The sequence below is a fragment of the Delphinus delphis genome, chromosome 19 (genome assembly GCF_949987515.2).
Source record: "Delphinus delphis chromosome 19, mDelDel1.2, whole genome shotgun sequence".
Lineage (NCBI taxonomy): Eukaryota > Metazoa > Chordata > Mammalia > Artiodactyla > Delphinidae > Delphinus > Delphinus delphis.
Window position 1 is genome coordinate 31691767 of NC_082701.1, and position 12553 is coordinate 31704319.

General features: G+C 54.4%; 1 protein-coding gene across 2 annotated transcripts in view; it reads right to left on the bottom strand.

Annotated features, from left to right (window-relative positions):
* Positions 1–2432: 2432 nt before the first annotated feature.
* AKAP1 (A-kinase anchoring protein 1) overlaps positions 2433–12553 on the bottom strand; it is a 32169-nt gene continuing 22048 nt past the window's right edge. For both annotated transcript variants that reach the window (XM_059998096.1, XM_059998095.1), the window contains exons 3-11: positions 11303–11436; positions 9681–9807; positions 9025–9152; positions 7083–7260; positions 5674–5824; positions 5206–5273; positions 4247–4320; positions 3930–3992; positions 2433–3524 (exon numbers count right to left, since the gene is read on the bottom strand). In XM_059998096.1, the coding sequence (XP_059854079.1) occupies positions 3450–3524; positions 3930–3992; positions 4247–4320; positions 5206–5273; positions 5674–5824; positions 7083–7260; positions 9025–9152; positions 9681–9807; positions 11303–11436 (998 nt within the window). In that variant the 3' untranslated portion in view covers positions 2433–3449. The remainder of the gene's footprint in view (positions 3525–3929; positions 3993–4246; positions 4321–5205; positions 5274–5673; positions 5825–7082; positions 7261–9024; positions 9153–9680; positions 9808–11302; positions 11437–12553) is intronic.

The window sequence follows — 12553 nt, forward strand, 5'->3', positions numbered from 1 at the left end:
AGTCCAGTCCTGAGCTGTACAGACTGGCAGCCTCCAGCCACCTGTAGCTGTGGAGCACCTGTGCTACTGTGAGTCTGAACCCACAGGCTGGAGTGTAAAATACACACGTGGGATTCCAAACTTAGTATAAAAACACTGTAAACTATCTCAGTATTTCTAAAGTCCATTACATGATGGAAAAACGGGTTAAACTATTATTAATTTCATCTGCTTTTTCCTTTTTACTGAGGCTCCTAAAAATTTAAACTATGTCTACTGGACGGCACTGGTCCTGAAACGGGCCTGGGTTTTCAATTTTCTGTCCACATCCTTTATGTGGACTTGTTCACGTACTCTTAGTCTTACTTTCTGATCATCATAGAGTTAAAAATGTTCACTCTCTGGCCTAGATGCTGCCAAGTTTCTCCTGGACTTGTTTACATAAAAATAGGCAAAATGATGGATCTCTCCTGCCAGCGCTTTTCCAATTCTCAGTTCCACAGCTTTCCTGTGGGCTGGTCCATCAGCCACTGCGGTGTGTGTTCGGGGAAACGGCACAAGGCATGATCCTCATGCTGTTGCAGAGCAGTCATGGTTGAGAACCTGGCTTTGAGCCTCAGCTCCACTCCATCCGCAAACTGGTCTAGTCTCAATCTTCTACCTGTGGCATCAGGCCCTGCCTCGCTGGGTTGTCATGAGACTAATAAGTATTACCTGTAAAAAAGCACGGCGTCTGACAGGAAGTTCTCCAGCTAAACCTTGTTCGATCTTCAGCTTGCAGTGGTTAGGTGCCACCTCTAAGCTGTACAAGGTGCAGCAGTAACCCCAGAACCCAGCCTCCACGCTGACACCCCACGAGGTCTGGTCACTCCACCCGTACCCAACAGGGCTCCAATGCACACAAACACCTGCAACGAGAACAGGCTGGATGCTCTAGCTCCCGTGCTCAGCCACCCACCTCTCCCTTACACCCTTCTCCAGCCCCGGCTTCTCCCAAGAGGTCAAGTTCACACTTCAGCTGGCCCCTGGATGGCCCACAGGTAATTCAAAGAACATATCAAAAATGTACTCGCCCGGAGGGTCGTCGTCTGGCCGGGTGGAACAAGCACCTCTGTAAAACCGGAAACCCGCTCCTCTGTAAAAGCAACAAGATTACCGGCAAAATGGTCAAACTCAACGTTTTCAGAACTCTGGCAATTAATCAAAGGCCCACAGCAATCTAAGAAGTGTTCATCCGAAGAGTACATGCCTTTCAGCAACTTCCAACTCACCTTCCCTCCAATATTCCACCCCTGAAGGTTAAAACCCGAGACACCAAGCACAGCCCACCTCCGCATCCCCACGGCCTCCCCTACCCCGTCCTGGGGCCTTAGCCAAGGACCCTGACCCCGTCATTTGTCAGACCAAGAGCCACCCCAGAGGAAGCCTGTTTCGGCTGGACCACCCTGGCTTTGGTCTCTGCTCCTTCACCTCGCCCATCCTCCTTCCTGCACCAGAATCACGTGGTTCCCACCTTCAAAACCCCTCCATGGCTCACAAAGATAGAGACCAAACCCACACACCCAGCTTTGTGAACCCTCCTCAAACTAGCTTGAAGGCTCCCATACACCCTTTCCTGTTCCAGTGATGCAAACTGTAGGGAACAAAGCTGAGACCTGAGTATAATCCGCCTTGGCCGAAGTCACACCCAACTGCTGCTGGGACTTAGGGCTGTTGGCAGGTAAGACCACATGAGAGCTGGCAGTGGGCCAAGCTCTGTGCAAGCAGAGATATCCGGTTGGCCAGAAAGTTCATTCGGGTCTTCCCGTAACACCCTACAGAAAAAGACCCAAACGAACTTTTTGGCCAACCCAACACTTCCATTTCATTTCATTGCCTTACGAGGTTGGTACCATTATCTGATCCCACAGATGAGGGAAATTGAGGCTTTTATTTTAACCACTTGGTCCCCACAGCTTGGGAGAGTGGCTGCAGCTCTGCAGAAGGATGCCTTCAGTGTGAAGGACCCCAGGGCTATCTCAGCTCCCCAGAGACCCCTGGAGGGGTGGGCAAGCCCAGAGGCACAGAGGCCTGGACCTACCTTTAAGAGGCGGGGCCCCTGGATCAAGACTTAGCTCTGCTCTCACCATGTAAATGTATTTTTTTTTATATCATTCTTAGCACTACAGTACCTTAAATAACTTCACAGATCTATCAGGAATGCACAAAGAATTGGGGAAACCAGTGCTTTAAACTCAAGCCTGGCTATTTGAGACCGTCACTGGGGGAAGCCAGAGGAAGCTTGGCTCCCACCGTGTGGGGCAAAGGCAGGGAAAATACCAGACGGAGATTTCTGGCTAAACTGTCTTCAAAGGAGCCATGGGTCTCCTAGTTTAGTTGGGACCCTACAGCCCATCACACTTACAACCATCCTTCACTCCCCTTTTTCACCATGGAAAAAAATGGACTCAAAGTTACAAGGTATACAATTTGAGATTTATATAAGCTTAAGTTATTTAAACCGCACAGTGCTGAATGCAGTCTAAAAAAGAATCAAACACACACCACTGCAAGGTAATTCAATGAGCTGCTTTTTTTTCTTTTCCTTTTTTTTAAACAAATTTGTACAGAAAATAAACAAAAACAAAAATCCCCGGATCACACCTATACCATACAGTCACCCTGTCAGGTATGCAGGATGCGATGGGAGCTGGGACGGGCAGCGGTAGCCGGCACAAGTAACTTCTGCTCACAGACAACATGGGATGTGGAAAAATCGTGGGTTCCCTTTGTTCTCCAGTGTATCTTGTACAAAATAATTACATTTTTTTAAACATATTTACAGAGTTTGCACAAATAGAAAATGGTTACAAATTACAACAGGATTGGCAAGACAACAGTTCCCCCCTCTCCCACTGACCGAGGCTGGAGGTATGATTGCTTTGTATTTACAGATGCATTAAAAAGTCTGCCTTCTTAGAGACCTAGACGGAATTTATAAAAAACGGTTAAATATCATAAATTCATTTGTAAGCTGTACAAGTGATCGATGCCCATCAGTCAGTTCGTGTCTTGCTCCCTGAAGATAGACTCTGAAGGTAAAAGAAACCCTTCCCCACAAGCAAGCGACACCTCCCCTGGCCCGTCTGCCACAGGGGCTTGGGTCTGGGTAGCGGAGGAAATAGGAATAATGGAGGGGGGGGCAGGACAACCTGGTTGAGACGGTTTTCCTTCCGCTTTTGTTTTAAATAAACAGCTTGCAACCAGGTTTAGCCAACTGGCTTGTTACGCGCCATCCTATGGCTTTGAAAAGAACCCACAGTTCTTTCCTTGTCTCAGAGACGGAACATCTCAACATGACTACAGTACAGAAAGAAAGGACTTTCGGGGGAGGACAAATGTTTGTAATTCTGATGTAAAGTCTTTGCCTTGAGTACCAAGCCCAACTTCAACAGTGCAAAAAAGACTCCAGAAGCGGCGTGGGGAGGGGGTCAGAGGCTCGAGTAATAGCTGTCCACCCACTGAGCAAGTCCTCGCTCCACCAGCGACCGGTTTATCAACACCACCTAGGAGAGAAAGGTCTCTGGAGAGCATGGCCACGGCACCAGGGACCACTTCCCAAGCCAGCGTGGGTTCCCCCCTCACAGCAGGCGCCTGAGTCATGGGGTGGAAATTTGATTCATCTTCTGGGCCAACAGGGGATTCACTTACAGGTTCTGTCGGCATGCAAACAGCCTTTCCAATAGGCTGAGGAAATCTAGGCTTTAGTACCAGGAGATGAAGGAGAAAACCCAAACGGACAAGGTCCAGGAAGGCTCACGGACATTCCGCTGTGGGGACTGTCACGTGCACTGTAGGACGTTTAGCGGCACCTCCGGCCTCTACCCACTAAGATGACACTAGCATTACTCCCAACTGTGGCCACCAACAGCGTCTCTGGGCGTTAAAAGGGAAAGAAGGACAGAACTCACTTCATCTCCAATCACACTCCAGAGCTGAATCAGAGGAAGGCCGGTTGGACTATACCTCGTCACCTGAAAAAAAAAACAAAAACCAAACCCTCCACACCATGTTTAAAAGCTACCCCATGCACCTCTCCTTAGAGACTGCTGGCCAACCCGGGGTGTGAGGCACAGGAAAGCAGGCACCGAAAAGTCAGTTCCCAAGAAGCCCAGAGAGTTAGGCGAGGCCGGGAGGGACTGCAGATGCCAGGGAGGAGGCTCCTGAGACAGACCCTGTCCGGCCTGCCCCCCGCCCCTGCCCCCCCCCCCCCCGACCAGCCACACACCTGAGCCAGCAGTGCTGCATTGCCTGTCATCTCACTCATAGCTGCATCCGCCTCAGGTGAGAAGTGGTCATCATCTTTAGAAGGAAAAGCAGCATTTAGACTCTCACTGAGGCGAGGCACTCGTCACTCACACAGCTTGCAGGTGTTTTCCAAGCAGAAGACTTCACACACTCCCGTGGACTTAAGAACTCCATGGGGCGTAGCCACACCTACGCCAGGTTCAGAGCCCCAGGCCTCCCCGGGGCTCCACGTGGGTACACTCGGGGTGCCTGCTGCATGCCAACCGCTGGGGGACGGAGGGCCAAAGGGACAGAAACTCTGCCTTCAGCGGAAATACCACCGCCACCGCTTATTTGGGGGCCATGTGGACTGAGCACGTTGTATGTGTTCTCACACCAAATCAAGAACACGCTTTACAGGCGAGAGCACGGAGACACAGGCCAGTGGCCAAAGGTCAACCAGCTCCCAGAGTGATGCAGGTGGAATTCAGATCGATGCAGCTGGCCACACAGCCCAATTCAGGCAGTGACTCTAAGTGGGCAGGGCACGCAGACCACATTCTTTGTCAGGTTATACAGGTCACGTCCTTGTACAAGGACATACCCAAGGCGAGAGGCAGTGAGGACGGGAGGGGCAGGATTAAGGTCTGGGAACGTCTTATGAGCCACGTTCTGGTAGGTGCCTCTGTTGGAAGCCGGAAGCCTCTCAAAGCTGGAGGCCTGGGCAGAGTCTAGAACAGTGGATCTGAAAGGGTGGTCCACGGACCAGCAGTACTGGCATCGCTGCAGAACTCGTTAGAAATGCGAGTTCTCAGGCTTCCGCCCAGACCTATTCCATTGGAAGAGTGGCAGCAATCTGTTTGCGCTTAAGCCCTGTAGGTGAGAACGAGGGTCTCAAAGAGGAAGACCTACTTTCAACACCTGCCTGCACCCCCCCAAGCCAGAGGCCCCCCCTGTTACCTGACAGGGGCATCACGCTGTCCAGAAGGACCTCTGCTCCCTGGAACGGCAGGGTCACAAAGTCAGACCTAGAAAGGCAAGAAAGGCACAAGCTGAACAGGGACTTCACGGCTGACTCACTCTGGGCTGACGTTCGCCTTCTGCTTAGCACCGTGACCCCCACAACCCAGGGTGAAGCCACACAGAGGTACACACGACAGGCAGCAGGCCACAGCACCCAGCTCGCCCTGCCACAGGCCTGGCCTCAGAGGCGCTGCCTGCATCCCGCTCCCCAAGAGAAGCCGCCTCACTTTTGCCTAATGACACTTGGGGGAATTCTTCTACCAGACGGGCCTTTCTAGCTCCGTCTGGCTGAGGCGAGCATGGAGTTTGTTTATATCATACTCTGCTAAAACAGAGTAGGCAGCAGCAGGGAAGAGTCAACCCACGTCCCAGGCTCCAGCTCTGCAGAAACCACTCCCGACTCACCGGATCTGCCGGAGCACGCCTACTTTCACTCTCTTGTATCCACCGTAGTCAACGTAGCGAATCTCGACTTCATTGGTCTCCTCGTAGGAGGCCACCACCTGGGCTCGCCACCAGGCACCGTCCACGCCAGGGGCAGCGCAGATGACCGTTACTGCAGGGCAGGACGAGAGCATGTGCAAAGGCCCGGCGCAGGGCAGGGCGACAGCAAGCATCCCCCAAGGGAAGGACTTGGCCCGCCTCACATCTGCGCCGCCCAAAAAGCTACCCAGACCAGAAAGTGTTCATCCACATCTGTTTACTCTGAGACTCACTGAAGCCAGAGGTAGACACAGATTAACTGGAATAAACCAAGTAAATTCCACAATTCAGGGAATGGACCAGCAACTCTGCCTTCTACTCTTTAAGGGAATGTCCCAGAAAAACATCGAGAGCCTCTGAGTGCAGATCTCAATGGCTGGTTGCTAGCACCTGCTCTGGCCCACGACAACTCAGATGCAGGGCCCATCAGAAGGCTCCCAGGCCCAAACCCCAGTTCTTCTGGCCTTTGCTTCAGGAAGGCACTGAGAGCACTAATGCCCGGGACAGCCAACCAGGCCAGAGAGCAAGTGCCCCACAGCGTCACCAACCACACCCTGGCGCAGCAGGGGGGGGGGGGGGTCTGTGACACAGCTGGCCACGCCGTGTCCTAACCCTTAAAGGCAGCCCCTGACGTAGTCACCTCCTGGACTCCAGTTTGCTCTTTACTTCTGGGCTGAAGCAACATCAGAGAATCTGACAAAAGTGAAATCCTTATTCCTCTAAAAGAAAACCCATAAAAAATGCTACCGAAATTTCAAAGGTTTTCCTCACGCCTTAAAGCCCTCTGGGGGCTCCAGGTTAGGAGTCCCTGATGGGGTGGGTTAGAGACACGTTTCAACGTTCGATTCCCTCCCGCTAACGAGGGCAACAAAGGTAACAGCTCCTGCGCAGGGACCACCTGGGCACGTCACTGACTCTCTCACCTGTCCACTAGAGATGACCCAAACCACCACAGGACTTGCTGCACTTGGGGATCTTCTATGGGACCTGCATCTGCATCAGGTACTGTGCATGTTTAACACACACAGTAGCCAACTGCAATTCCTAGATCAGCCCCACTCAACAGGTAAGTAGCAGAGCTGGTGCCAACACTCTACTCTGACCCCTTTCCTCCGTCAGCCGATGGAAACGCCATATTGGGCTAGCCAGGAAACTCAGCCCAGCACACTCCATGCCAACAGCAAGAACCCAGGGATGCTGCTCCCATGAAGGGTCCAAAACAGCCTCCTCTCGGTCAAGACCAAGGGCAGAACAACAGGAGACCCCCCAAAGCTTCTCCCCAAGCCTGGCCAGAGCCCAGGTTCCCCTCTGACCCCCAGGGCAGCACTTACTTTCCACTGGGGTGGGCAAGGTGGGGATTCCAGGCTGAGAGTAGCAGAGGTACATCTGCTGGTCCAGGCTGCGCAGCGCATGGAAGGTAGGGTGTGTGTGCTGCTGCACAAACAGGTGCCCGGCATTGACCTGGTTGACCACGATCACCTCCACAGTGATGCCATCCGGGAGCATGAGCTGCAGAGGAGAGGGGTGGTGAGCACGGCAGCAACTCTTCTCATGTCTGGGATGAGCACTGAGGCCCCAGGGGAAGTGTCTGAACTGGCACATCTTTGAAAAAGGCATGACTACCCAAAGCAACATGGCACCCAGAGGCTGACAGAGGTTCAAGGAGAACTATTTTAGCCGTGCAGTGTTTGGCTCCACTGTGGCCCTTGCCCTGCAATACCACAAGTAACCACTAGAGGCAGCCTCAGCTCAGCTGGGCAGAGAGGCTCCCAGGAGCCAGCTGTGGATGCAACGTCCCGCCTCCCACTGGCCTGGGCACAACTTCCCTCCCTCGCCTCTTCAAGAGTCTGTAAGACCCAGGGAAGACAAACAGGAATGAGGTGGCCACTGAGAACAAGAATAAGAGGTAGACCAGCCCTCGGACCCCTCAGCCAGCTCACTGGGACCTGCAGCTGACCCCAGGAGCTCTGGTTTGACAGCATCTCTCTGCTCTGCCTTTCTACCAGCAAGCAGAGGCCTGAGGTCAGGTCCACTGTCAAGGTCTGCACAGTCCGAGTCATTTGTTCTTCTCGACTCTCCACAGACATCCTCCCAACTCATTCCCACTCTGGGATTTGGAATGTAGGTTTGCTCGGTGTGAGGTCCCATGCTAAAGACCCTACAAGAGGCCAAGACTGGTCTCTCCAAAAAAAAAAAAAAAAAAAAAAAAAAAAAACTGTCCTTAAGGCACTAGTTTCCCTGATACTAAGGCAACATCCAGGTGCGCCGGATGGACACAGTAGGGCATCTACTCCACCTCCCAGCCAGGTGGCCACAAAAAGCCTCTGGCTGAGAATTCTGTGCCTCCCCCCGCTCCTGCCCCCGTCCTCTCAGCGCTGCTGGCTGAGAGGCACCTCTCCAGTCCCACCCAGCCACAGAGCACAAGGGCAGGAAGCCTTACCAACCACTCACTTACTTTCACCTCTCCCCGCAAAGCACAAGGGTCTTTGGAGGGAGGAAGATACCCTCCCCTAAACGAAATCCAGCTTGGAGCTGCACATTCACTCCGCCTGTGAAATGCAGTGTTCTCGGCCTTCAGAACCCTACAGCTCTACTCCCGGTGAGACGGGGCTCAACAGGGCTGGGGGCACACAGCAGGGAAGGATGACAGGCCCCAGAGAGCCTGCAGCCCCAGCACGCAGGCCCCCGACGCGCCCGCTACCCCTCCGCCAGGGCTTCCGGGGTGGGGGCGGAGGCAGGGGTTCTTCTCCTTTATGACCCAGGAACCTCCCGTGAGGCAGGAAGGCGAAGGGGAGCCTTCGCCAGGGCCACCGCTAGACCTGGCTCAACTAGGAGGAAGGAACGACGACACAGTAAGAGCCCGTTCGAGCCCAAAACGGTGGGTCCCAACCAGGTCTCAGAGGTGATCCAGGACACAGCACCAGCTTTAAGGAGTCCCGAGCCAGCCTGCACACACCCAGTCTGGACAGACTACAATCCTCTCTAGGCAAACGCCCTGAAAACACGAAGGGTGCCCAGGCGGCAGAGCCAGGGGAGAGTGGTCCTTCCGAGCAGCAGGGACCGAGAGGCCTGTGCCTTCCGACCAGCACTGTGGCCCCCAACCCGATCCAGAGCACAGGCTAGAAGCAGAACTGACCAGTGGAGGGCAGAGGTGAGAGGGCACCGGCATCAGGGTGCTCCCGGCCTTCCTGGCCCACGCTCTTGGGAGTCTCCTGTTTGGGGTAGGCTGGGGGAAAGGGGCAAGGCAGCCCCGGCCCCCAGAGGCATGCTCACCCAGGAAGTCATCGGGAGAGAAGGCAGGGCCAGCGAAGGCAGTGGGGGAGCGTAGATGTTGGTGAGGTTCAGTTCCTTGAACTTCTTCCCAATCAAGCTCAGGGCCTTGTCCACATGATGCTGAGAGCCTGAGTGGGGTGTGGGAAGCAGGACACAGCCACAGGGTAAGACAGACAGCAGAAGGGCACTCAGGCACACCCCCCACTGCACGGGACTTTTCCTAGAGTTCGGGTACATCTCTCATGTGCCAGAATGCCCGGCCTCGCCTCCGGATGAAAGGCATCTAAGAAGCTGGCCGCCTGCTGACCTTTCAAACGAGACCTCTACTGCTGTGACTACACTCACGGTAACAGGAGCCTAGCCGCCAGGGAGGCCCAGCCTTCGTCGACCATCAACCCAGGACCCCTGGCCTGCCCCTGAGTGCCCACACCTCTCCTGACCAGAAGACCAGACTCAGGGGGGACCCGAGTCTCTTTCAAGCACCAGAAGTGGAAAGGAGGGTAAAGGGAAGCCCCGCTCCCTTCACCTAGGGTGAGGAGCAGGGCTTTCCACTCAGAGACTTAAATCCCAAAAGGGGAGCAACCGGGACTCAAACGCTTCAAGTTACTTACACTTCAGGTAAGAAAACTCAACACAGGGCAGCAGCTGCCACTGACCTTCTATGTGGCAGATCTGGACGTTCTGGGTGTACGGAAGGCTCGAGATGTAGATCTTGGCACCAGACGTCTGCTTCAGAAAACTCACATACCGTCCCTGCTTGCCAATCAGCCGCCCAACTAGGTGCTTCCAGAGAGACAGAAAGACGAGAACTCAGTGAGAAATCAACTCCCTGCATCCCCAAGACCTGCCTTTGTTTTATACCAGGTCAGGCTCGAACATAATATCTGTTAACACGTCAGCACTCACTTGCCAGGCACCGTTCTAAGCACTTACATTTACTCAGAATAAATGTATGAAACAAACAGCATGTGTTTATCACCATTTTACAGTTGAGGGAACAAACCCAGAGGGGTTAAGTAACTCGCCCAGCTCACACAGCGACTAAGCAGCTGAACTAGGCAGTATGGCTCCAGGCCTGGGCAGTTTCCATTTCATCCCCGACAGTGGGGCCCGTATTCAGAAGCTGCAGAGGCAGTATTTTCTCCTCCCAGATCCACACTATGAGATGTTTCACTAGCACAAAGTTTGATTTACAAGTCGTCCACTCCTCCAAGTCTGCTCAGGTCCGAAAAAGAGGCTCGATTTGAAAATAAAAGTCTATGAAAGAGCCCTTGGGCTCCAAACTTAGCCACAACATTAAGACGAGCCCTGAAACATTCCCCAACGACCCCACCCCGAGGAGCCGCTAGGGACATGGTCACTCCTCACCCAGAGCTGCCTGGGTGTGCCCTTTGCAACCACTGAAGGAGAAGAGGGCAGGACTGCCATCTGGGTGACCAGGGGAAGAAAGAACTCAGGAAGCCAGAACCGCAGGGCAGAGCAGCCCCCTAGACCCCGAGTTCAAACCAATCCAAGTCTCCACCTCGGTGGGAGGCTAAGAGCCTCAGGAGAATGCAGTCGGCCAATTATTTCTGAGCCCCAGAGACAGCCATCAAGATCAAGCTAGTAAGATATAAGTTAGAAAAGAAGCTAGAAACCACTTAAGCACGCTGGAACTGGGGGACTGGTGAAGTAAATTGACATTCACACAATGCATAATGCAGTTAAAATTACATTTTCAAAGAATAACTCAGAAAGCTAAATTGTTAAATATTTAAAGGCATTAATTAGAGCAACAGAATCTTAGTTTTGTTTAAAAACCACAGGGTGCAAGATGAGAAGGAAATAGAAGTCTTCCCCGTCACTCTCGGGGGTGGAATTAGAGACTGATTTTTATTTTCTTCCTACACGGCTATACTTCTCAAGCCCTCTAAGATACAAGTTTATGCTGTGCTCAATCATAAAACACACTTTGCATCGGAGAGCACGAGAAGAGCAGCGAGGGGACTCCCGGCCGGCCCCTGCCCTCCGTCCGGTCTTGCTGCCATCTCCAAACAGATCTGAGTCCCAGGCCCACAAGAAAAGCCCCAGAGGAGGGGAGCAGGCCTGCGAGTGGGAAGAGGATGCTCCTGAAGGCAGCCGGAGGGATTCCACTCTGCAGGAAGCTCTCTGGATCCCGGCAAAGTGGAGCGCTCCCATCCCTTCGGCCTCTGGCTCCCTGGGGGCTTCTTCCGGTTTACGGCCCCTCCCTCAGACCCCTGACCCCAGCCTGGGGGCACCGAGAGCTCGCAGCCCTTACCTTAGGCACCTCGATCTCCCAGACGGTGAGGTCGACCTTCTTGGGATGGGAGCCTGCCTGGGCATTTTGGAAACCGTCAGGCTTCCTGAGGCCACAGCAGCTGTCCACCGAATCCATGCTGTTCCCGTCCGAACCTGCAGGGGAGGAAGCAACACGCACAGACACACAGACAGACACCAGCCGGAGCAGTTAATAACATCCAACTTCCAAACTCGCATTCCCGGGAGGCCCCCGCCCCTTGCCCCCTCCCTCAAACTTGGCAGGTGACTGTCAACTCACAGTCTAGAAGGCTCAGAACAGCCCCCAATGAAAGGAGGCCTGGGGGTGTAGAGACACCTAATTTTAGCCTGTCACTTACAGTCCCACTTGCTTAATTGGCAGCCGCGCCCAGCACAGCTGCTGGAGCAGAGACAAGTGGTGAACTACGAAGAGGGCGACGCTGGCCCAGGAAGGGGGGCCCACGGGGGGGAGGGGGGCCGGCAGGTCCCACGGTCTCAGCAGCTGGAAGTAGGTCCCCATGGAGACCAACCCGTCACAGCTGGTCCACACCCTTCCAACTAGGCAGCCCCTCAGACGAAGGGCCCCTGGTCCCCAAGGCCCCAGGCCTGGGCACACAGGCGGTGGCCTTCCGCCAAGCAGAGCTAGAGAGAGTCCTCCACGGCCCTTATCCCGGACAGGGCCCTGCTAGAGAAGGTGACGGAAGGAGGCCCCCCTCCCCTCCGCTTAGGCCTGACTCGTGCCGCCCCTCTGAGTGCTCTTCTGGGCCCAGGGGGTCTTCGACCCCCGCTCAAAACCGGAGCGAAAGTTCGGTCCCGGTCCCGAGAGGAGAGAGCGGGAAGCGGGACTGGCTCCGACAGGGGCTGCTCCACTCCCGCGCGGGGTGTGCCAAGGGGCCCATCTCAGAAAACGGGGGCCACACCAGCTTCAGAGAAGTGGCTCTGGCTTCAATATGGAAGGCTCAACTGCCAGGAGGTCGTTCCTCAGCGTCTACTAACTAGGTTATTTTCCACACCGTTTCTCCAAACCCTGGACGGACACAGGCCCCTGCCGAGCAATCCACCTGCTACCTGGATGCCGGGGAGGCAGGCGCTGCTGCCAGCTAAGGACGAGTCCCCGTGAAGCGACTCCTTCAGCCCCGGGGGCCCAGACGGGCTTCACGCAGGGAACGCCACCCCTTCGGAGAGAAGCCTGCTTAGCCGACCTGCTAGGACCAGAGGTGGCTGACGGGGGGGCTTGGCTCATACACGGCCC